Genomic DNA, 26,282 nt, shown 5'->3' with positions numbered 1-26,282 from the left:
GGGATTCCACCCTAAAGTGGAACTTCTGCTCATCAGAACCCCCCCCCTCCCCCCCCTCCGGTGTCACAGTTGGCACCTTTCAGGGGAGAAGGGGGTGCAGATACCTGTCTAAGACAGGTATTTGCACCCACTTCTGGGCATAGACTCCCACGGGAGTCTATGCCTCTTCCTGTCCATGCACGCTGTCTGCTGGGACAAATACGGGTACCATTCCTATTGCGCTGCGTGACTCGCGCATGCGCAGTAGGGAACCGGGAAGTGAAGCTGCAACGCTTCACTTCCTGATTCCCTCACCTAGAATGGCGGCAACAGTAGCCGAGAGCCGATCGATCGATCGGCCTCTGCTGCCGACGTCGCTGGATCCTGGGACAGGTGAGTGTCCATGTATTAAAAGTCAGCAGCTGCAGTATTTGTAGCTGCTGGCTTTTAATTTTTTTTTTTTACAGTGAAATCCCTCTTTTATGATTCCACTGTATTTTTCTACCTTTGCTGAACTGAGGATGATAGGGGGCATGGAAGGCCTGCTCAATTGCAAAGTCCTTGCATATAAATTTCATGGTCTGTCCAGTGAAATTTGTTCCTCTGCCATTCCCTATGGTTTCAGGGACTCCAATGCAGCATATTACTTCGGAAAGGAGCTTCTTTGCTGTTGTCTTGGTATCTGCTTTAGCCACCAGGCAGGCTTCCATTCAGCCTTGAAAACTCTGAATGTCAAAGCTATCCTTAATGACATCCACAAAGCTTCTGTGGAATATTTTAGATTTAATGCAGGGACAGTTTCATCTCCAGTCACACTGTGAAAAGCATACAAGGCTGTCCTTCGGGACCATGTTATTCGCCTAGTGTCCAAATGCAAAAGGGAGAGAGCACAGGCTCGCAGCGATTTAGAGGCCTTGTCAGTGGCCTTCAAGCAATCCCCCGCCAACCGCAAACTCCTAGCTAAAGCCCGCACAGAGCTAGATTTATGTTTGACTGACAAAGCAGAACGTAACCTACGCCTGACAAAAATGGTACGTTAAAGCCAATAAACCTAATGCAATGCTAGCTAATAGACTGCAAACCTTTACCCCAAAATTTGCTCCCATTGATCTGCACCTGCCACAATACCCTTACTGGCAACCCCCAGCGAGTTCTGGATGAATTTCAGCATTGTCTTACTAAACTTTTTATTCTGCTCCCGATCACTCTCCCACCCAAGGCCTTGATGCCTTTTTGACAAATGTATCTTTACCCTCCCTATCCGAAACCCACACTTCCCTGATGGACCAAGACATACAAGTCTCGGAAGTCTTTCAGTGCATTAAGGAGTTGAAGGTGGTTAAAAGACCCGGCCCAGGCGACTTCAATGCACTTTATTACTGGAAATTAGCAAATGTCATTGCTCCTTATCTAACAAATATGTACAATTCAGTTAAAGAGGGATTCCACCAAAAAAAAAAAAAAATATTAAAAGCCAGCAGCTATAAATACTACAGCTGCTGACTTTTAATAAATGGACACTCACCTGTCCCAGGTTCCAGCGATGCCGTCAGCCGAGGCCGATCGATCGCTCGGCTCTCGGCTGCTGTCGCCACCATTCTAGGTGAGGGAATCAGGAAGTGAAGCGAATCGGCTTCACTGCCCGATTCCCTACTGCGCATGCGCGAGCCGCGCCGCGCAATAGGAAATCTCTGCGCTGTCACTGGGACCCGTGTGTGTCCCAGCAGACAGCGCGGCAGGGCAGGAAATGGCGTAGACTCCCACGGGAGTCTATGCCCGGAAGTGGGTGAAAATACCTGTCTTTGACAGGTATCTCCACCCCCCTCCCCCCTGAAAGGTGTAAATTGTGACACCGCAGGGGGGGAGGGATCCGATCAGCGGAGGTTCCACTTTAGGGTGGAATCCCGCTTTAAGGAAGGTCACCCCTTCACACCCAACCTGCTGACTGCTAATATCGTCATGATCCCTAAACCAGACAGGGACCATTCATCTTGGGCTAACTTCAGGCCGATCTCCTTAATCAATATAGACATGAAAATCTTAACAAATAACTTGGCCAACCACCTCAACTCCTTTCTTCCATGCCTGATAAAGAAGAACCAGGTGGGCTTTGTCCCAAGGAGACAGGCAGGTGACACCATTAGACGTCTCCTTCAAATACAGCACATCATTCATAGTAGGTCCCTAGAAACAATGTTCTTTTAGTTGGATGTCAACAAAGCCTTTGACACATTGTCATGGCCCTACCTGACACAGGTACTTAAGCATTATGGATTAAGCACCTCCTTTATGAGCTGGTTTTCAGCTATCTGACTTACCCCAGGCCAAAGTGAAATACTATGGGTTTGAATCAACTACCTTCCCTATTAAAAGGGGTAATCGCCAAGGTTGCCCACTTTCCCCACTCCTATTTATCCTGGCACTGGAACCCTTTTCGGAGGCCATCCGATCCGATCCCACCCGGATATAGCGGGGGTGGAAATAGTGGGTACAACTCACAAGCTGTCATTGTTCACGGATGACATCCTGTTGACCATCACTAAACCCAGAAACTTGCTTTCTCTTTTGGACACCTTTGCCACCTTTTAGGGCCTATCAGTCAACCCTGCTAAATCCAAAGCGATGTTGATCAACCTCTCTCCCTCTGAGCTGGAAACCCTGCAATCTGCATTCTCCTTCCAATGGTTAAATTCATTACCCTACCTGGGGATCCGGCTTATACCAAGCTAATTTTCCCTTAATGTTTGGGAAGTTGGCAGCTGTGCTCTCCTCCCGGTCTACCCTTCCGTTGTCCTGGTTCGGAAAAATTGCAACCATCCGTATGACCTATCTCCCAAAGCTGCTCTACTATTTTTGGGTCTTACCGGTCCAGGTCCCTTCTCATGTTCTTTGTATACACCAACGCAAAATCATGCAGTTTATCTGGGGTTCTACAAGACCCAGGATCAAGAGGTGCAGGTACTGTACGCCCGCAGGATCAATGGTAGCCTCTTGGTTCCCAACTTACATGCTTACCTATACAGCAGCGGTTATCGCCCCATTGTCCCATCTCCATGAGAAACCTCAAATGCCGTTGTGGGCCACCATTGATCTGGTGGACTCACACCCGATACCACCGCCCAAACACTATCGGTCCATCTTTGGCCCACTCACTTTGGTTGTGGGACTTGGTCAAATACTCGGCGGGTCTAATCTCCCCCCCCATCTCCCTCTACTTCACCTTCTTTAGTGTCCACTATTCCAACCTGGATGCAATTAATCATTGCAGTTCACTTGGTGGACCAAAAATGGCTTTGTGGACGTCCACTCTATGTTCACCCCCACTAAGATTATCCCATTTGCAGCCTTACGTTCCTCTCATGACATCTCCCTTAGGGAGCGCTACAGCTATATGCAATTCCGACATTTCTTCCAATCTCTTATAAAATCTCGACCAACCCCTTATACTTTGACCCCCTTCGAAAGCCTTTGTAGATCACGACCCCAGTTCTCGGTTTCATCTCTTTAATATATGCAGCCATAATAGGCTAAAAAAAAATCACCCTTGAGACCATACCATGTCCAGTGGGAGGCAGGATTGGGGAAGCGACTGGACCCAGAGGATTGGCAGATCATGACTATTGCACTGTCCAAGTGCTCCAAGAACGTACTCTTCTTGGAAAATGCTTAAAAAGTGCTCTATAGGTGGTATCACACCTCGGCCAGGTTAGCGCGTTTTTATCCCACCATATTCTCCCTTATGTTTCCATGGGTGTTCTCAGGAGGGCACAATGCCACACATTTGGTGGAAGTGGCCCAGGGTATGCAGACTGAGAGTCAGTGTCTACTCACTCCTTCGTAACCTCTTCAATACTACCGTATTTTTCGGACGATAAGGCGCACCGGATTATAAGGTGCACTAGCAACGACCGGCTAATATAATGGATATTTCCATATATAAGGCGCATCGGACTATAAGGCGCACTGGATTATAAGGCGCATTTAATGAAACACAACTCGGATGCGGTACTGTAAGTCAAATTTTATTCAACTCTTTAGCAATAACCATAAAATGGTCTATAACAATAACTCTTAACACTGTTCAATTAAATACAAAACCAGACACTCACTTTTTCACTTTATTCTTCAATAACTCTTAACACTGTTCAGTTACCGGTGAATACCGTACAAAACCAGACACTCACTTTTTCACTTTATTCTTCTCCCGCAAATCCATCAAATTCTTCATCTTCAGTGTCTGAGTTTAACAATTGGGCGATTTCGGCATCAAGCACGCCCGTATCCCTCTCATCATTCTCATCAGTATCCGAGTCAGGCTCGTTGCTGTCATCGGTACCGGTACTTAGCTGTTCAGTGATAATTACGGACTTCTTGAAAGCTCGGATTACACTGGTGACTGATACCTTCGCCCAGGCATCCACGATCCACTGGCAGATAGTGGCGTAACTCGCCCGGCGTTGCCTCCCTGTGTTGGTGAATGTGTGTTCGCCTTCTGTCATCCAATGCTCCCACGCAGCTCGCAGTTTAACTTTAAACGACCTGTTGACACCTATATCTAGTGGCTGCAGTTCTTTGGTTAATCCACCCGGAATGATGGCAAGCACCGAATTAGTTTTCTTCACTTGGGCTTTGACAGTATCTGTCAGATGGGCGCGCATGGAGTCACAGACCAATAGGGATGGAGATTCGTGGAAAAAGCCACCCGGTCTCTTGACGTAAACCTCTCTCAGCCACTCACTCATCTTCTCCTCGTCCATCCAGCCCTTCGGGTTAGCCTTGATGATGATGCCAACCGGAAACTTTTCTTTTGGCAGAGTCTTCCTCTTGAAAATTACCATGGGTGGTAGTTTCTGGCCATTAGCCTGGCAACCGAGAACTACAGTGAAGGATGACTTTTCGTTTCCTGTAGTGCGTATAGATACCGTACTGGTCCCTGTTCTCTCGACAGTACGGTTTACAGGGATATCAAAGGTAAGGGGGACCTCGTCCATGTTGGTGATGTGCTCTGGTCGGATTTTCTGTTCATTGATCTTGTTCTTGCAGTAGGTATGGAAAATGGCCAGCTTTTCTTCGTAATCCTTTGGCAGTTGCTGTGACATAGTGGTTCTTGTGCGGATAGAGAGATTCCGCCTTTTCATGAAATGGAAGCACCAAGAGGGACCTCCTCGAAAGTCGTTGATCTCCATGTCGCGTGCGATCGCTGTTGCTTTGAGTCGAATAGAGACAGTAGAGACGCTTCTACCTGCGGTTCTCTGTTCAATAACCCACTGTTCAATTTTGTCCTCCAACCGTGGCCATCTTGCTTTGTTTCCTCGGAAACTCAGTTTGGTCTTCTTTACCTGGCGCAGGGCATCTTCTTGCTTCCTCCACTTTCGTACCATTGATTCATTAATGTTGAATTCTCTCGCAGCTACTCTATTTCCATGCTCTACTGCATGACTGATAGCCTTCAGTTTGAAATCCGCTTCGTAAGCATGTCTCTTAACAGGAGCCATTTTTGGGGCAGCGGGTATACCGTAGAAAATGAACAAATGAATGCGCACACCTCCTGACTAAGATGGCCGTAATGCCCAATCCAAGCAGTGCAGCTTCGTGAGCATTACGGCCATCTTAGTCAGGAGGTGTGCGCATTCATTCGTTCATTTTCTACGGTATACCCGCTGCCCCAAAAATGGCTCCTGTTAAGAGACATGCTTACGAAGCGGATTTCAAACTCATCGCTATCAGTCACGCAGTAGAACAACCTGAGAGGTTTACGGTACGTCAGTTTACGGTAAGAGACCGGGTGGCTTTTTCCACGAATCTCCATCCCTATTGATCTGTGACTCCATGCGCGCCCATCTGACAGATACTGTTAAAGCCCAAGTGAAGAAAACGAATTCGGTGCTTGCCATCATGTCAACAGGTCATATATAAGGCGCACCGGATTATAAGGCGCACGGTCGATTTTGTGAGAAAATTTTGGCTTTTACGTGCGCCTTATAGTCCGAAAAATACGGTAATATAAAAAAGGCTATTCTGGGGAAACCGATCACAGAATTACTACGACCAGGACGCCAATTGGCATCACATATTTTTACTGCAACTAAATTAACCATAGCAAAAGCTTGGAAAACTCCGGCTCTCAGTTTCGAAGCAGTTAATAATCGTGTAAATGACGACATGGTCAATGAGAAACTGACAGCTGTGTTATCAGATACGCATGACAAATTCCTCCATACATGGCAACCCTGGGTGGCACATACCCACCCTTCCCGCTTTGATCCAGCACTACTCTCTCTAGTATATCTCCACCCCCCCCCCCCCCCCCTGTTCTTTTTCTGTTTCTTTCCCTTTTTCTCTATCCTACACACCTCGTTCTTCTTCTGGTCCTCCTTCTCACACATTCCCCCTATCTTCTCTTTTCTATCTCTCTCTGGCCCACAGGCTAGGTCCTGCTGGGACTGGACACATGGTGAGAACATTTCCGAATATATAATGCCTTTCTTTAGGTACGCTCACCAGTTTTTTTTTTATATTTCTTTATTGTACATCATGGGACACAGAGCCTTAAGTAATTACTTAATGGGTTATGGTTGCGCTTCAGGTGTTGACACTGGTATACCCAATACAGGAAGTTAACTCCCCTATATAACCCCTCCTTTCAGGAGTATCTCAGTTTTTTCACCAATGTCTAAGGTGTTGGTCACGAGTGAAGATGTGGTCTGAGGAGCTCCAGGAGGGATCCATGCTGGATTTAAAAAAAACCTCCACAACTGGATTCATCCCACCACTGTGGCTCTAGGATGATACCCAGGCCTCGCATAGAAGAACGAGGTTTGGCCTGTAATGCTCCTTTTTGATAGCTGAACCCTAGGAACCAGGACTCTTTTTGGTCTTGCTACATTACCTAAAGTTGTTCTGAGGGGTGCTATACAAGGTCCAAAGGAATGGAACCCCTATTAAAGGGCCCCAGTCTTTGAAGGTTTTACTATGCTGCCCACCGTGATGGGTGAAATTTGGATCTGTCTGTTTACAGCAGTATCCTGCAGCGAGGAATAGGTAGGAGGAAAGCATAGCAACTTCAGAGTCCACCTAAGACTTTCCTTTAAATTATAATGTTGTAATGCCTTAAACTCCTCTAGAGGGAGTATAAAAGTTGTATATACCCTGCTGATTCTGTGCTCAACAAGCATGTGCCCTAGAAGCTGGCTCTCCCCTCCCCTCAATGGGATAACTGAGCAGGGGGGTACAGGTACTTGAAACAGTACATTGGTAACAGTGTAATACAGCGAGATTAAGAGCTGTTAATATGCTGTCCCCCCCCCCCCCCCCCCCGTGGGGTGATGTTAGTAAGGAGACATGTACTTGCATGAGCTTGTAAACTGCTTCCTTCAGAGGGGAGACACGCCACGTGGCAGTTGCAGCCTCCTTTCCTGCCTATGATAAAGCCATTCATGTGCGTGCGTGCATGCGCGCACACATGCACAAAGCTGAAAGAAATTATTGAGGAAGGAGGAGGGTGGGTCGGGCAAGGGGCGTGGCTTATAGACGGCACCGTGTACGGACTTTATGTCCTTAAAAGACTAACAGTGCACTACAAACAAGCTCTCACCTGAGGGGATTAAAAGCCAATGCTCTGAGAATACAAGGTTGTCTACCAGAGCATCTGAAGCAAGGCTGCCAGAGGACACAGGAGCATGTGAGGGGGGTTTACATGGGCATTTTCAGTACAGGAAAAGACATCAGTATCATTAATTTAATCTCTGCTGTTACCGGTAGTGTTTTTTTTCTGCTGTTGTCAGCAAATAGAACAGCTCTTAAAGTACCTCTGCTTTGTGCTTAGTACTATGGCTTCTAAGGCTACTACTAAGGCACCCAAGGTTCCACCCCCCAGGCGCTGGGAACTCCAGCCATGCCTCCACACCGTCATCCTCTCCGGAGATACCAGATATGGCAAGCCAGGGCGAGTCTGGAACCGATTGGTGGTGCAACTGCTTCACACACTTCAGCCCCTGTAAGTGACTAAAGATGCATTTTCCTCTGCCCTGCAGGGCTTAGAAGGAAGATTAGCTGCTTTAATCGCATCCTCCATCCAAGGTGATAGGAAGCGTGCTAGATCCCTCTCTCCCACTCCAGATCCTTTACCAAGGGAACAATGGGGACAGGAGGAGGTGTTGCCCTCAGATGATCGAGAGGAAAAACAAGCTGATTATTCCTCTACTGAGGAAATGGCTGATGAATTGGCTTCACAATCTGAGGTACAAACCCTTTCAGAAATGGTTTGTTCCACCTTCATGCTACCCCTAACAGAGTCAGCTGAAGGTCCGGTTTCTTTTTTGGGTTCTTTGAAACCATTACAACCTCTGCATGCATTTCCAGTCCATGCATTACTAAAAAGGCTTATTTATGCTGAATGGGAGCATCTGGATAAACATTTTCTCCCTCCGAGGAGATTCTCAGCTCTCTATCCCATGGAGGAAAAATTCACAAAGAGGTGGAAGGTTCCAGCAGTTGATGCTGTAATTTCCAGCATGAATAAAAGTCTAACTTGTCCAGTAGACAATACACAAATGCTTAAAGATCCAACAAATAAAAAGTTCCTTTTTATCTTTTTAATTCCTCTTAAAATTCTCCTTTTCCTCAGCAGGGACTGTTACTCAGCCTGCAGTTTCAGCAATAGGCATCTGTCAGTCCTTAAAGGACCAGTTCACAGATGCTCTTAAAGAGTTCCCTACACAACATGCCTATCAATTGGCCGAGTTACCAAAAGCATTATGTTTTGCCATAGATGATATGAAGGATTCTATTCACCAAACATTCCGCCTTGCGCTTGTACTAGTACACATGCGTAGGACCCTTTGCTTAAAGGATTGGTCTGCCGAAGCTCCGTGTAAAAATCTTCTGACTAGTTTCCCTTTTTTAAGGGGAGCGACTATTTGGCGATGATTTGGATAAATACATCCAGATGATTTCTAGTGGAAAGAGTGCTCTTTTGTCAGTCACAAGAAAGTATAAGCGTCCCTCATTTAAGCTGAATAATAAAGCCTCATCATGAAGAGGAAATACTCAGAAGTCTGGCAAAGGGATATTCAGAACAGATGGGTAATCTCCAATCTCTGGATCCAGGGAAAAAGCAATCCGTTTCAAGCATTAGCCCGATTTATTAGCTCAGGAGCTAATCCTGCAGATTCACACAGAAGAGTAAGGTTTGGGGTTCTATTCAAACCTGTTTACGGTACCAAAACCAAATGGGGATGTCAGACCCATTCTAGATCTAAGGAATCTAAATCAGTTCCTGAAGATCCGCTCCTTTCGCATGGAGATAATCAAGTCAGTAGTTTCCATCCTACAAGGAAAAGAACTTATGGCATCCATCGACATCAGAGATGCATATCTGAATGTCCCCATATTTCCTGCTCACCAGAAATTTCTGCAGTAAGAAGTAGAACACCACCACTTTCAGATTGTAGCCTTGCCCTTCGGGCTAGCCACAGCACCACGGGTGTTTACAAAGGTACTGGCCCAGTCTCTAGCCAGGCTGAGGCCACAGGGCATAACAGACTTGGCATACCTAGATGATTTATTGTTAATGACCAGTCAGTGGCTTGCTTACAGCAGAGTGTACACATTACAACCAGTTACCTGGAAAGTCTGGGTTGGATTATCAACCTAGAGAAAGCTTCCTTAAAACCATTAAGAAAGCTGGAATATTTGGGCCTGATTATAGACCCAGCCCAGAAAAGGTTGTTTTTGCCTCCGGCAAAGATCAGCTCCATACAAGAGCTGTTAAGGATGGTCAGGTCAAAAAGAAATTTCTCAATTCGCCCTTGCATGAGGTTGTTAGGAAAGATGGTAGCTTTATTCTAAGCAGTTCCCTATGCACAGTTCCAGTCGAGACTATTGCAAAACAGTATTCTGTCTGCTTGGAACAAAATGACGCAAGCTTTGGACTTGCCAATGCGACTATCCCCAACTTGTATCCCAAAGCCTCAGCTGGTGGTTACCAACCCATCTGCTGGAAGGAAAATCCTTCAGACCAATTATCTAGAAAGTGGTAATGACAGATGCCAACCTCTCAGGCTGGGGAGCAGTACTAGAGAAGACAACTATCCATGGACAGTGGTCGAGATCCGAAAGAACCCTGCCCATCAACATCCTAGAGATTCGGACAGCGTGTCTGGCTTTGAAAACCTGGACCACCAGGTTAAGGAATTATCCTGCCAGGATCCAATCTGACAATGCCACAACTGTGGCCTATATCAATCAACAGGGGGGCACCAAGAGTCTTTCAGCTCAGAGAGAGGTGAACCATATTCTAACTTGGGCAGAAAAGAATGTCCCATACCTATTGGCAGTTTTTATCTCGGGGGTAGAGAATTTGCAGGCAGACTACTTAAAGGGGTGTTCCGGACAATTCTTCTTTTTTTTTCTTTTTTTTTTTTTTTAAGTCAGCAGCTACAAACAGTGTAGCTGCTGACTTTTAATAAGAACACTTACCTGTCCAGCGATCCCGAGATGTCGACCGCCCGGAGGCCGATCCATTCATCGGATCGGCTGCCGACTCCTCCATCTTAACAAAGGTAAACAGGCAGTGGAGCATGCGCAGTGCTTTGTGAATGGCCCCATTGTTTTCTGGGGGACACACATGTCCCAGAAGACAACGGATTTATAGGATTTTTATAACAGCTTACCTTACCCTTTTCTTGGAGTACATCATGGGACACAGAGCCTTAAGTAATTACTTAATGGATTATGGTTGACCTTCAGGTGTTGACACTGGTATACCCAATACAGGAAGTTAACTCCCTATATAACCCCTCCTCCTTCCAGGAGTACTACAGTTTTTGTAGCCAATCAATATCTTAAACCACATAAAAAAAGATGGGAGGGGTCTCTGTGTCCCATGATGTACTTCAAAGAAAAGGATTTTACAGGTAAGCTGTTATAAAAATCCTATTTTTCTTCCTTTGTTTTCTTATTGAAATGTTATGTTTTACATTTTTTCTCGACACGTGCTACATAAGGCCCTGCAAATCCACCATCACACAAGTGAAGTCTAGCTTGTTACCACACCATCATGGTTTGCTGACCTCATAAAATCGCCCCTGATTTTTCAGGAGCATGTGCAAACCCTTGTGTCTCAGATTAATATTTTTGACACATGAAGTTTATGCAAATATGTATACATGATGTGTCCACCTATTATCCTGTTGATCTAGATGTTCAATAAAACCCTTTGTACAAGAAAACTCGGTATGTCTACACACACCAAAACATATTGATATTGCCTTAGGGCCTACATGACATGGGCCATGGACTAGTTGCATGATCATCTTCTCCGTTTTGAGGTGGGACACCTATTCCATTTTCTTTGCACGAGAGTCCATCTCGATCCTTCTTTGCTCTGTCCATTTACATGATTTTTTTTCCAATCATAATTTTTTAATCAGTTCCTTCGATTTATGTAGTCTCTCTCTTACTTTTCTTCAATATGTTTTGGGCTTTTCCTTATTCCTTTGCATTTCCTTTGCTTTGGTGTTTCAGCAGTCTTCCTGGCAGTAGGATCAGCCAACTAATTTCCTTTTTCTTCCATGGGTTGTCCTCCAGTATGTGCCTTGACCTTCAGGATGGCTACTTCCTTTGGGAGGGTGACTGCTTCAAAAAGTTATTGACCATATTTCCAGTTTTGAATTGGTTCTCCAGCAGTTGTGAATCTTCTGTTCTTCCTTATGGGTCCATAATCATGGACTACTTCAAGAGCACACTTGCTATCAGTGTAGATGTTGCTTGATGCTTTGCGGTCACACAGGCTCTTGTGAGTGCTACCACTTTGGCAACCTGCACTGAAAGTGATGAAGGGGGTAGTTGGGTTTCAATCACTTCCTCCAATGTTGTCATCACATATGCCATTCTTGGGACTCTATCCTTGTACAGGCGTGAACCCTCTGCAAACAGGATCAGAATTTTTAAGAGGAGTGTCTTACTAGGGAGATTTGCTTTATTTTTTCTTCCATGAGTTTTTAGCACATGTGGTCGCCCTCCTCTTCAAGGTTTTCTTCTCTCTAGGAAAATGCTGGCAGGGTTGATTGTAGTAAATGTTTTCACTTTTATTCTAATCCAAGCAGGATTGTAAAAGCATATCTCCTAGATTGTAAACTCTAACGAGCAGGGTTCTCGCATTCCCCCCTGTATTGTATTGTAATTGTACTGTCTGCCCCAATGTTGTAAAGCGCTGCGTAAACTTTCGGCGCTATATAAATCTTGTATAATAATAATAAATACTAATATCTTCCCTTTTTGTACAGCACCACTGGCACAGGTTGCATCTGCAATTATCTTTTTGTGTTCTTGCCATGACATGGATCTTTGTGCAGCCACCAACCGGATCTATTTTATACACTGTTTGAAAGGGTTTGCGGTCAACAGGGCAGGATGAGGTTTCACGCCATTTTAAAAATGCAGGATATACAGAAAAGTAACAATCTTCTGGAAAGCCAGCATCCAGGGAATGACTGTTCAGACAAATTGGACACCTCTCAGTTAAACTTAATGCTAAAATACTGGCACCAGTCCCATCTTTGCCTTCGTCGCCATCTTTGTCTTCTTGTTGCTGGTCTTTGGCATCAAATGAACATAAACGTTTGCTCCTCATCTTTCCCCTGTAAACCTATTAATGTGATTTATATCAGCAGGGTCAGCAATGGACACAACCATAAAATCACCAGTCAAATAAAGGCTATCGTAGCTTTGATTCCTCCACTGCAATTCTGTTATTCCATCATCTTGTTCGCAATGTTATTTGGTATCTGCGCCTCTTGGCAAGATGCCCAATTTTATTATAATTTATCACATCAATACCGGGCACTTTCAGCTTTCATTGCTCTTGCATTTTCAATGACAATTGCGCGGTCATGCTACGCTGTACCCAAATGAAATTTTGTATTATTTTGCTCGCACAAATAGACTTTCTTTTGGTGGTATTTGTTCACATCTCCCTTTTTTAAACTTGAAATTTGGAAAAAAAAAAAACAATATTTCCTTCTATTTTAAAAGAAATCCAATAAAATCAAATTTTTTATAAATTTAAGCCAAAAATGTATTCTGCTACATGTCTTTGGCTCGTGTGATCACGGACAGATGTACGGAAATGCGCGGGTGATCTCCCTCCTTCTGAGGGATGTTCCTGAACGTCCACTCAGAAGGAGAGAGCGCCCACCCGGCCGTACATATGCAGTGGCCAGGTGGGAAGTGGTTAAACATTTTCAGGTTTCTCTTTGAAAAACACATTGGGGTTTATTTACTAAAGGAAAATCCACTTTGCACTGCAAGTGCACTTGGAAGTGCAGTCACTCTAAATCTAAGGGGTAGATCTGAAATGAGTGGAAGCTCTGCTGATTTTATCATCCAATCGTGCAAGATGAAATGCTGTTTTATTTTCCTTGCATGCCCCCTCGGATATACAGCGACTGCACTTCCAAATGCGCTTGAAGTGCAAAGTGGATTTTCCTTTAGTAAATAACCCCCATTATCTTCTTGAACCTCATCTTGAGCTATAACTGTCTTCTTATGCAATTCACCTTCAAATATCTACATTCTGGACTCTTGAAGTAAGCTGGTCTATCAGTCTATTCTTTTTCCACTTTCATGCTTCTTTTATGCACTGTATCGTAAGCCTAATTCAGCTTCACTCACTTTCTAGTGCAGTTCACTTTCATGTTTCCTATCTACTTCTTTAACCGGTTCCCGACCAGAGCACGCCGATGTACGTCGGCAGAATGGCACGGGCAGGCATATTGGCGTACAGGTACGTCCAATCTTCAATGCTGCCCTGCCATCACGAGCACGCCGGTCGGGACCCCGTGAGTCTGGTCGCGGGTCCCACGGACTCGATCGCCGCGGGTGTACCCGCGATCGTCTCACGGGATGGCTGAATGGAGAAATGCCGTTGTAAACAGAATTTCTCCATTCTGCCTAGCAACTAGTGACGCTGATCTCTGCTCCATGTGATTGGAGCAGAGATCAGTGTTCACTAACTGAAAGCCCAGCCCCCCACAGTTAGTAACACACCCCTAGGAACACTTAACCCCTACACTGCCACCCACTGGTTAACCCCTTCACTGCCAGTGTCATTTACACAGGAATCACTGCATTTATATAGCAGTGATTGCTATATAACTGACAATGGTTCCAAAAATGTGTCAAAAATGTCCGATGTGTCCGCCATAATGTCGCAGTCACAATAAAAATCGCTGATTGCCGCCATTACTAGTAAAAAAAAAATAATAAAAAATTAATAAAAAAAATGGCATAAAACTATCCCTATTTTGTAAACGCTATAACTTTTGCGCAAACCAATCAATCGCTTATTGCGATTTTTTTTTTTCCCAAAAATATGTAGAAGAATACGCATCGGACTAAACTGAGGGGAAAAAATATTTTTTTATATATTTTTGTAGATATTTATTATAACAAAGTAAAAAATGCGTTTTTTTTTTCAAAATTGTCGCTCTAATTTTGTTTAAAGCGCAAAAAATAAAACACGCAGGGGTGATCAAATACTACCAAAAGAAAGCTCTATTTGTGGGGGAAAAAAAGACGTCAATTTTGTTTGGGAGCCACGTCGCACGACCGCGCAATTGTCAGTTAAAGCGACGCAGTGCCGAATCGCAAAAAGTGGTCTGGTCTTTGACCAGCAAAATGGTCCGGTCTGTAAGTGGTTAAACCATATATTAACCACTTTAAGACCGGGTATCTTTTTATTTTATTTTTAGATGTGGTGTTTACAAGTTACACAAGTTAGGTAAATAGTTTTTTTTTTTTTTTTTGCTAGAAAATTACTTAGAACCCCAAACAGTAAAAATCTTTTTTCTCTAACATCCTAGAGAATAAAATGGCAGTCGTTGCAATACTTTGTCACACCGTATTTGCGCAGCAGTCTTAGAAGCGCACTTTAAAAAAAAAAAAATCAACATTTTTGAATTAAAAAATAAGACAACAGTAAAGTTATCCCAATTTTTTTTTTTTATATTGTGAAAGATAATGTTATGCCAAGTAAAGTGATACCCAACATGTCACGCTTCAAAATTGCGCCCGCTCGTGGAATGGCGACAAACTTTTACCGTTAATCTCCATAGGCGACATTAAAAAAATTCTACCAAGGAGGTCTAGGGCAAGAATTATTGCTCTCCCTCTACCGATCGCTGCGATACCTCATGTGTGGTTTGACCGTTGTTTTCATATGTGGGTGCTACTCACGTATGCATTTGCTTCTGCCTCTGCGGGACTGGGCTTGTTTAAAAAAAAAAAAAATTTCTTATTTATTTTACCTTTTTATTTTTACACTGTTTAAAAAAAAAAAAATAAGTGGCACTTTTTTATTCCTATTACAAGGAATGTGAACATCCCTTGTAATAGAAAAAAAGCATGATAGGATCTCTTAAATATGAGCTCTGGGGTCAAAAAGACTTCTGATCTCACGTTTACACTAAAATGCAATAAAAAAAAAAAGCCATTTAAAAAAAAAAAAAAAAAATTGCCCCTTTAAGAGCTATGGGTGGAAGTGATGATTTGACGTCGCTTTCGCCCTGCAGTGTCATGGGGGGGGCGGCATCTTCCTCTCACTCGTCTCCATGTCAGCCCAGGGGACAGATGCGATCGCCGCTGCCAACTGCTCCGGTAAGCAGCAGAGGGCACCGGATCGCTGCGGGGAGGGGGGCCCTCTCCCGCCACCGATAAAGCCGCAGAGACTTAATTTATCTTGTAGCCGACCGCCGGCCAAACACGGGGATACCAGGGTTATGGCAGCTAGTTGCTGCCATAACAATATCCGTCCCCAAACTAGGGACGTACATCGGCGTGCGGTGGTCGGCAAGTGGTTAACCTTCTGATTTCTCTCTTCTGGCATGTGCTTCCTTGCTTAACTACGGTTTCTTAACTTGCATAGTTCCTTTAATATTCTGCCATTCTAAAATACTAAATTAACCAGATCTTATCAGCGAGTGGAACCTTTTCCTTTTCATACTCCGTTTCAGTACCTACACTATAACCCTTCTGTATTGTTGACGTTTCTCATTTACAACTTTCTATAGTACTTAGATGTTCAGAAATCTCGGGCTTTCTGGGTGAGGAAACTGCAAATAGGAGCAGGTTCTTCTCACCAGTATTTTACAAATCATCCAAATGTTTCAGCAACAGGTAAAGTAAAGGAGTTAATTGGGTCAAACTGTGTAACATCAACATTACTTTAGTTTACATGAAATTTTACCTTAATCTTACCATCTCATCAACAGCATAAGACCATCCAATGGACCCCAGACACCAACTAATTACACGCCACAGAGAGCAGAATAAGTAAGAATAACAGTTTCTTACCGTGGCCACTTGTCGGCTCAACGTGAATTTCGTGTCTCTCTGGCCAGGAGCCCATCGGACTGTATCTGAGTCATGTCACCATTCTGTTAAATCAGGTTAGGGAGTCTCCAAACAAGACATTCAGATGATATAGTAGATATAGATCTTTGTAAAAGAATATAAATTGGTGCTCAATTCATACACTGCAGTGGAAAGACACAACACACAGTGATATTTGGCTAATCATGAAGAAGGAAGTGTCTCTGACTTACAAACATCAAGTTTAACAATATATACTTCGTGAATATGCATGTCTAGGCGTGTTATAGGTGTAACCCTACGGTTTAGTCCCATAACTTTCCATATCTTAGTAGCAAGGGAACAGTTAAATTGGTGTATATATCATGTGGCTGGCAAAAAAATATATTTCAGCAGTATTTGAGCGAAAAAACAAATGCAGATGCAGTTAGACTGTAAAGTGTGTATTAATAAAAACACATAGTAAGTTACCTCTAGGTAAACAAGGAAGGGTACATCTGTGGGTAAACACTCTGTGGGGCATCCATCACACTGGTCAGTAGAAGGTATGCTGTCTCAGCTGCTCTGTGGGCTCTCCCGGCAGGAAGATGTTATGATGGTGGAGAGCTGGAGAAAGGCTTGAAACACTTCCTGGATCACAATGCTAAAGGGGATGACCTCACAGGCTTGATTGCAACATGTTTCAGGGGCTGGCGCACCCTGGGGGTGGGAGGAATGCGCGCTCCTTTTTCAAGCCCTCAAGAGCCTTGTTTACCTAGATGTAAGTTACTATGTGTTTTTATCAATACACACCTTACAGTCTAACTCAGAGGTGCCTGCATTTGGTTTTTACTTGCATATCTTGGAGACCGCTTCTGTTTCCCTGCTAAGGCTGGCCCTGAATCAATAGACTATTTTTAGGCTGCCCACTGGCCACTTGGACTTTATTACTATAGGAACTGTTTCAGTACCAGCGCCACATGTATATTTGATTTCTCAGCAGTATTTGGTTGGTTCAGTCTGGTTTTAATAAGAACCCAGAAAGCTGCTCGAAATTACTTCCTAATCAATAGTTTGTGTTGTTACATATCCAACCGCTTTGATTATTTCCCAGGAATTGAAACAAAACAACAAACGCCTAAGGAAAGTAAAAAGAGTGCATTACCTATTAAAGTGTTAGTGTGTGTGTATATGTATATATATTATAACTCTACATTATCAGGCCCCTATATTTCTACTCAATTGTTATTGGACAGTTTACCGCCCTGAATGCAAAGGGAGGGGTGGTCCCTGAGTGTTACCTCTCTATACATGTTTCAATAAACAGTTCATGTTGAGCAACTGCCTTGTTATTGGTTGTCAGCAGTTTGGAATATCTGATATCTATATTCAGACTGGGAGGAAGCGGTATATGACGAAAGCACTCAAGCGGACTGTGGGATGTTTCGTTACTTTCAACAATGGCTTTCTTCTTGCCACTCTTCCATAAAGGGCAGATTTGTGGAGTGCACAACTAATAGTTGTCCTGTGGAGTGCACAACTAATAGTTGTCCTGTGGAGTGCACAACTAATAGTTGTCCTGTGGAGTGCACAACTAATAGTTGTCCTGTGGAGTGCACAACTAATAGTTGTCCTGTGGACAGATTCTCCCACCTGAGCTGTGGATCTCTGTAGCTCCTCCAGTGTTACCAGGGGCCTCTTGGCTGCTTCTCTGATTATTGCTCTCCTTGCCCGTTTTAGGTGGACAGCCATGTATTGTTAGGTTTGCAGTTGTGTTCTTCTTTCTTCTTCCTCTTTTTTTCAGATGATGGATTGTGCTCTGTGATGAAACCGTGATCTGTGAGATGTTGAAAGCTTGGGATATTTATTTTTTGAGATCCTAACCCTGCTTAAGCCCTGTTCACGTTGGCGTGATTTGACATGTCAAATCTCATGCCATATCATAGCCTATTGCCGGCAACGGCACTGTACCATTCGGTGCGATGCTGACTTTGCGGCACTGATTTCCAAAAGTAGTTCCTGTATTTTAAAAGACATCTTTGCAGGAACCCGCACAGATGTCTTTAAAATCACCCCAAACTCCACGCTGAAGTGTGGGTTTAAAATCATGTGAGTTCAGCTGAACTCGCATGAATTCAAACCCGCATTCAGTTTGAACGAGGGCTTGAACGTCTCCGCAACTTTATCCCTGACCTGTCTGGTGTGTTCTTTGGCCTTCATGATGCAATGTGTTCACTAAGGTTCTCTAAATTACACACAGGTGGACTCTATTTACTAATTAGGTGACTTTTGAAGGCAATTGGTTACACTAGATTTTAGTTAGGGGTATCAGAGTAAATGGGGCTGCATACAAATGCACACCACACTTTTCAGATACTTCTTTGTAAAAAAAAAATTGAAAACCATTTATCGTTTTCCTTCCACTTCACAATTATGTGCTAATTTGAGTTGGTCTATCATATAAAATCCCAATAAAATATGTTCACGTTTTTATTTGTAACATGACTTCAGATGTGTTTTTGCAAAAAATTTTAGCTGGGTTTAAATGTTTTTCTTTGTAAGAAAGGGCTTCCGTCTTGCCATTCTACCCCATAGCCCAGACATATAAAGAATATGGGATATTGTTGTCACATGTACCACACAGCCAATACTTACCAGATATTCCTGCAGCTCCTTTAATGTTGCTGTAGGCCTCTTTGCCGCATCCCTGACCAGTTTTCTTCTTATCTTTTCATAAATTTTGGAGGGACGTCCAGTTCTTTGTAATGTCACTGTTGTGCCAAATTTTTTACACTTGATGACTGTCTTCACTGTGTTCCATGGTATATCTAATGCCTTGGAAGTTCTTTTGTACCCTTCTCCTGACTAATATCTTTTAACAATGAGATCCCTCTACCGACCATGGCTTTTGCTGTAGGATGCGACTAAGAAAAAGTCAGGAAAGACCTACTAGAACAGCTGAACTTTATTTTGGGTTAATCAGAGGCACTCTAAACGATAGGTGTGTACTGACTCCTATTTAACATCAGTTTGAATGTGATTGCTTAATTCTGAACACAGCTACAACCCCAGTTATAAGAGGGTGTGCAGACTTGTGAAACCACATTATTATTTTTCCTTCCTCTCCTTAAAATATTTCAGTTTGTTTTTTAATTGAGTTGTAAAGTTTAGGTCACATTAACCACTTCCCGCCCGGCCTATAGCAAAATGACGTCCGGCGGTGGTTCAGTTATCCTGACTGGGCGTCCTATGACGTCTTTCAGGATAACAGCCGCAGCGATTGGTGGTGCGGTGCGTCAGTCTGACACATCGATCTTTGTAAAGAGCCTCTGACTGAGTAAGGTTGGAGTGCAACTAAAACAAGTTGCAGAGCTGGCTGCAAGGGATTGATCACAGTGCTGGGAGGATTCGGAGTGAGAAACCACGTAAGTATTTGCATCTTGCTCATGCACTCGTAGACATTAGGAGCATTCAGCAGGATTTTTTGTTTTTAAACTTTTAAATTCCTGGAGTTATACTTTAAATCATACTCCTGTATGCTCATAGACTATTCCTTACAACATAAGCTTATTTGCTTATTTATAGAGGTATGCAGTTTAATATGTTAGAACACGGTCAGCATCTTTATTGGCCTAATATTATCCAATGAATACACATTTTTTATTTTTCCAGACTTGTTTCTGATCTTATTGCCCATCTCTTTAAAGAGGAAGTAAACTCTCCCACTCTGATGCTTCTTTTCATTTAGTCCATTATAATAAGTAATTATCAAACTATAGCCACTGTAATCCAGCATAAATCGCATATTACTTACTGTTTAAAGAAACTTTGAAAAACTTGTTTCCAGGGGTTAGGCAGCACCATCTTAAGTATTGAGTCCACAGTGGAGTGTATTTCCGCCCTTACATTGAGCACGTCTCAATCCAACGTTTCTATGGCAACCCTGCTTCCCTGTTAATAGCTGACTTTTTTATTTCATAGTATTTACTTGTCCCGAATGTCTAATGTTTGCCTGTGTCAGTCTTATCAGCTTCAGGTGATAAGACTGCAGTAATGGCCAGGTTTACACTGCATGTGATGTCACATGGGGTGTAGGAGGAAGCTCTGAATGATTCTGCAGCCTCCTGGGATTTCAGTGTTGTGCTGTAGGAAGTCCTGATAATAGATAAGTGTGTGTGTGTGTGTATATATGTATATGTGTGTGTATATATATATATATATATATATATATATATATATATATATATATATATATATAGTGTGTGACGTAAATCAGGGGGGATCTGGGTATGCTGAGTGATATCATTCTAAAGAACAAAAAATTAAAACAATACTAAGCAAGTAAGGAGATATCTACAAGCAAGTATTCATTGTGGTTTTTTTATGCTGATTTACATGGGACAAAGTTGTGGGGGAGGGTTTACAACCACTTTAATAGTAAAAAAAAAACGCATGCATTTGTCTTTTTATTTATTTTTTTAGAGCATGGATCTGTGTGTGCAGCTCATGGAGCTGGGAGAAACTGCGTTAATTGTGGCAGATGCTAAGTTTTGCTATGGGAAGCAAGGAAGGTGAGTTTCCTATTAGCCCTTACACTTTAACACATTTCCTACTTATGCCATCAGGGGTCGCTCACACAAAAATTGATTAGCTAGTTATTTATTACATTTGTCTGGAAAATGGCATTACTGGATATATGGTTAACGAATAAGCATTTTAGTGGACATATAAATACATAAGGAGCTGGCTGACTATATTCATAAATGTCACAAAATTCTATGACGAGTACCAAAAACCTTATAAGATGCGTGCCCTTATACTTTTATTTTACTACTTTTATGGGAGAAACATGTAATGTCATTGCCTGCCTTTGTGGAAAAAAACTAAAAATAAAAAAATGTTGCTGAGTCGCCGACAGAGCAGCCATGCAGCAAATACAAGATGGAGAAGAATCTATTTTCCTGATGCCATTGCCCTGATGCCGTTGTTAAAGTGCCTTTGATAACCGCAGCTCTCCTGCTGTCCTATGTGCTTCTGTGTCCTGCCCCAGTGTCAGTGCCAGCCCCCTCCGCTCCTGCTCCCATAACGTTTTAAAATGCATATAATCCTGTTGGTTCCCTAATGACAGCAGGCGCTCCTGTCTGTGTTTAACCACTTCCCATGCCGCCCATTATCATATGACATCTGCAGGAGGGATCTCCCAACCTAGGCGGGCATCATATGATGTCCTAGGCTTCCCGGCCGTCTGGGTGGGGGGGGGGGGGTGCGAGCCCACTGCCATGTCACTCGGGAGTGAATGCCCTTGTCCGGCGGCTGCAATGCCCGCCTGGCACCCTCAATTGCACATTAACAGAGCAGGACAGTGAATCTGTGTGTGTAAACACACAGATCCACATCCTGTCAGGGGAAGAGGAGACAGATTGTGTGTTCCCAGTACAGAGGAACACCGATTGGTCTCCTCCCCTTGTGAGTCCTTTCTCCCTACAGTTAGAATCACTCCCTAGATAGCACAATTAACCCCTTGATCACCCCCTAGTGTTAACCCCTTCCCTGCCAGTGACATTTATACAGCAATGCATTTGTATAGCACTGATCACTGTATAAATGTGAATGGTACCAAAATGGTGTCAAGTGTCTGATTTGTCCGCTGCAATGTCGCAGTCACGATAAAAATCACAGATCGCCGCCATTATTAGTAAAAAAAAATAAAAAATAATAAAAATGCCATAAAAATATTGCTTTTTTTTTTCAAACTTGTCGCTCTTTTGTTTATAGCGCAAAAAATAAAAACCGCAGAGATGATCAAATACCACCAAAAGAAAGCTCTATTTGTTGGGAAAAAATGATAAAAATTGCATTAGGGTACAGTGTTGTATGACTGCGCAATTGTCATTCAAATTGCGACATGGGTGAAAATTGGCTTGTGCAGGAAGGGGGTGAAAATGCCCTGTATTGAAGTGGTTAGTAAAAAAAATGCTTTGTTTACTGTATTTCAGAGTGGCTACCCCACGGTCATGTGACAGGCTGGCTTTCTTTCTCTCTTTCTCACCTCTCCTCCTAGCACCTCAGCTGATGTCGGCGAGGGAATCTCGGCCCCATCTGCTGCATCTGTCAGTCGGGCAGAGAGGAGACATATTCATTTTTTTTTTTTTTTTAAAACAGACATGAGTGCCTGTCATTAGGGAAGCAACCGCATTATGTACATTTGTAGGGGTGGGTTAACAAACACTTTAAGGGCCAGTTCACACCAGATGCAGTTCCGTACGCTTTTTTCTGCACTAAAAATGAATGCACAGTGTTTTCCATGTATTTCAATGGCTCTAGTTCATACCATGCAGTCAGTTTACGGTGTGTTTCTGGTGCAGAAACTGACTGCAAACTGACCAGAACTGACTGTATTTGTGCAGAAAAAACGGAACTGCATGGAACTGCATCTGGTGTGAACTGACCCTAAGTGATCAACCTCTTCTCTCCACAAAGAAAAGTCTACCTTCTTTACATTTAATACATGTTGTTTTACTCACTGGATTCTTTTTTTTAAAGATAATTCTCTCATTCAGTTGCACCATAACCGCTGCAGCTTTTTATGCAGAACCTAGGGGGACTGCACCTTGACCCTGCCTGATAACAGATGCAGGGCAAGCCCGCTTTGCAGTGGATCATGCTGTAGTCGATTCCCTTGGCAGAGTATAAAGTTAGCCGAAAGGTGCTTGACAGGTCCAGAGGTAAAGTGTGCCTAGTGCAGTGCCCAGTCTCTAATTATCCCATGGAGGGCAAAGCCAGGTTGATGATAAATCTACCTTTTTTCCTGCTACTGGTGTTGTGAGTAAATCTTCACAATGGGGGGGGGGGGGGGGGGGGGTGGTTGTGGTGTCATTTAATCCATTTTTGGGTTTGAAATGACTGCTGTTCATCTTTCAGTTGGCATGGGTAGGAAGGAATTTTATGAGACAATGTCTGAGTTCATGGGCAGAATTTTTTGCCATTCAGACGCTATAGATCACAACCTGCTCCCCTATGCCCCTCTCCTCTAGAATTGGTCTTTGACTTGGCCCTGAGTCAGACATGGTACCAGAGGAGGGAGGCATCGGTGAGGAGAACTCACTGACAGATGTGTATATTTTTTTTTAGTTCATTTTTTTTTTTTTTAAACAATCAGGATTGCTTTATTAAAGGAATACAAATACAGCATATATGAAGAAAAAGAATAGATGTGTTTAGGATGAAATGCTGCTAAAAGAATGCTTGTTTTTGGCGCTCAAGGAGACTATTGCTGTACTGACTAAACCTGTATACTTGAGTCTGCCACCCCAAGACTTCTAGTACAGGGTCCCTAAAGTTGCTTACACCACCTAAGAATTTTTCCAAAATGACTTTCAGGACAGCCACCCAAGACATCATGGCTCCACCTCCCAAAAGGAAACACCTCCTCCATCAGAGCTTTTTAAGGACAGCCTCCTCAGTTTTTTGTGTTTCCTCCAACTAGGAGGAACACCTCTGGTGGGAGCCATGATCTCTCGGGTGGGCCTGAGAGTGGCAGGTTCTCACCCTAATTCTTTCTTTGTAGAGCTGGTCCTCCCATCTGCCTCCCTGTGGGGACGGTGCCATGGGGTCTCTCTCCCCCTTCAGTGCTCGGGGAGAGCCAGTACGCCAGCAGTCATTGTCCCTGTGTTTTTTTTTTTCAGCGCTTGGCAGCCGCAGGGTTTGATTTTCCTGTGTGCTGCATCGCGGGAGAGGCGGCCGCCATCTTTCTGGTGGCCAGGAGAGCCTTCGGCCATGTCCTTCGTGAAAGGGGCGGGATTTCCAACGGCGCGCAACGTAATTTCCTGTCACTGGAATGCAGGGGGAGAGAGAGGAGGGTCATCTGGCGCCTTATTTCCGGTTCCAGGTCGGCACAGTGGTGATTTTGAATCCCGGGACCGGCGATGAATGATACCATGCGTCTGCTGAGCTAAGCAATGGAGAGCGATGCAGACAAGGGGGCAAGCCAAGGCGCCAGCAAGGTGAAGGTAGGAGCAGTGTCTCTCAATCATCCGGATCCTTTGCTCCTTTGGGGGAGAGAAGTAATCACCCCTTCCCCCCCCCTCCGTTTTCCCTCCCCCCCCCCTTTTTTTCACCTTTTCAGGGGTCTGTTGGATGGGTGGGGTGTTGGCTTGCTGGGCACTGGGAATTGTCTGGTCTTCCCTTGTTGCACCTGGGTGTCATCTGCATTAATTTTTGGCAGTTTATATAGCATGGTTGGTTTTTCCTTGTCTCTTTTCTGTTTAGGAAAAAAGTGCTGCCCAACCAGTTAAGAGGAGATGCCCAGTGTGCAAGGAAGTAAAACCTGGATCAAAGCACTCTGTGCGTCTTGTATTTCAAGCCTGGTTATGGAAGAATCCCCATCCATTTGCAGTTATTTAGTAGCAACCATTAAGGATGAGCTCAAGGCTACCTTTCAGGCGTTCAGGTCTAAGTTTGGCGGAGAATCCTGAAACGTCAGGAGAGCCTAGAACCCCGCAGGCATCCGGGGAACCCCAGGGGTGTTCTCAATTGTTGACGGGAGGAGGCATGTCACAAGACACCTCACAGGATTCTATCTCTTTGGCTTTGGATGAATCTGATTCAGAAGAGGATTCGGAGGCAGCCTTAAAGTATAAATTATCCTTGGAGGAAGTAGGAGGTCTCCTGAAGGTGATCTATGCGACCTTAGGAATTGAGGAAGAGAAGAAAGAGCTCTCTACATGATCGCATGTATGCTGGGTTAGGGGATTCCAGGAGTAGCACCTTTCCGGTTCATTCCCTAGTTTCTGACATGATCAAGAGGGAATGGTTAGAGCCCAAGAAGAAGCATTTTTCTCTTGAGCACACAAGAGAAGGTTCCCATTTGAAGACAGTCCGGATTTAGTTTGGAACAAGGTCCCTAAGTTAGATTCGGCCTTCTCTTAAGTCTCAAAGTCGACAGACTTGACTTTCGAGCACATGGGCACTTTGAAAGAGCCTATGGATAAAAAGATGGACCGCCTTCTAAAAAGAGCCTGGCAGTCAATTTATTAATTTAAAACCGGCCATGGCAACTACCTGTGTAGCAAGAAATCTAGATCGTTGGGTCAACCAATTAAAAGCGCATATTATGGTTGATTCTCCAAAGTAGAAGATTTTAGACTCCTTTTCTACACTTTCAGCAGCCATTGCATATATTGCAGATGCTTCGGCTGAGTTGGTTTGCATGACAGCCAGGTCAGCCGCCCTGACTAATTCTGTAAGAAGGGCCTTGTGGCTGAAAACTTGGCCAGGGGATGCAGCATCAAAAGATAGACTTTGTAGTATTCCATTTGCAGGGGATCTGTTATTTGGCCCAGAGTTGGAATCTATTCTTGATCGGATGGCGGACAAGAAGTCCTTCCCGGTCAAGAAGAAACCAATGCAGATGCGTAGACGTTTTTTTCGGGCCCCAAAGGGGCAACCGGAGGATAGGACGCAGAACAAGAGGAAATCCTGGGCAGCACAAAAACCCAAGGGTAAGGGTGGAGTGCTCCTCAATCCTCGTGCGTCCGACACCAAGCCACAATGACTCGCCCATCAGGGTGGGAGGAAGGCTCCAAGAGTTCCTCCCTCAGTAGGGGGCCATTAGTCAAAATTTGTTAATTTTGAGAATGATTTCCCACGGTTACTTCGCTATGAAGTCCTTCATTCAGGATCTGATGTATCAGTGGGTCATTGTGCTGGTCCCAATAGAGGAGCTGGGTCAGGGTTTTTATTCACGTGTTCCTGGTCCAGATGCCTTTGGGGAGGTTCCGACTCATTTTGAACCTCAAAGTGCTGAACATATCGGTGCGGTACGAGAGGTTTCGTATGGATTCCATCTTTTCCGTAAGGAACCTCCTGGGTCAAGGATGCTATATGGCATAGATTTACAGGATGCATATCTCCATGTCTTGATTGCCAGCGGGTTACAGAGAGATCTGAAGTTG

General features: G+C 44.0%; 1 protein-coding gene across 1 annotated transcript in view; it reads left to right on the top strand.

Moving 5' to 3' along the window:
* The window catches only part of FKBP8 (FKBP prolyl isomerase 8), a 301,240-nt gene that overhangs the window by 163,602 nt on the left and 111,356 nt on the right, over nt 1-26,282 (top strand). Inside the window, exon 4 of the mRNA XM_077475920.1 lies at nt 20,812-20,900. Coding sequence (XP_077332046.1) covers nt 20,812-20,900 — 89 coding nt within the window. The remainder of the gene's footprint in view (nt 1-20,811; nt 20,901-26,282) is intronic.

Source organism: Lithobates pipiens, unplaced genomic scaffold (assembly GCF_037356315.1).
Source record: "Lithobates pipiens isolate NorthernLeopardFrog02 unplaced genomic scaffold, aLitPip1_a1.2 Scaffold_13, whole genome shotgun sequence".
NCBI lineage: Eukaryota > Metazoa > Chordata > Amphibia > Anura > Ranidae > Lithobates > Lithobates pipiens.
This window is presented reverse-complemented; position numbering and strand designations above follow the sequence as displayed.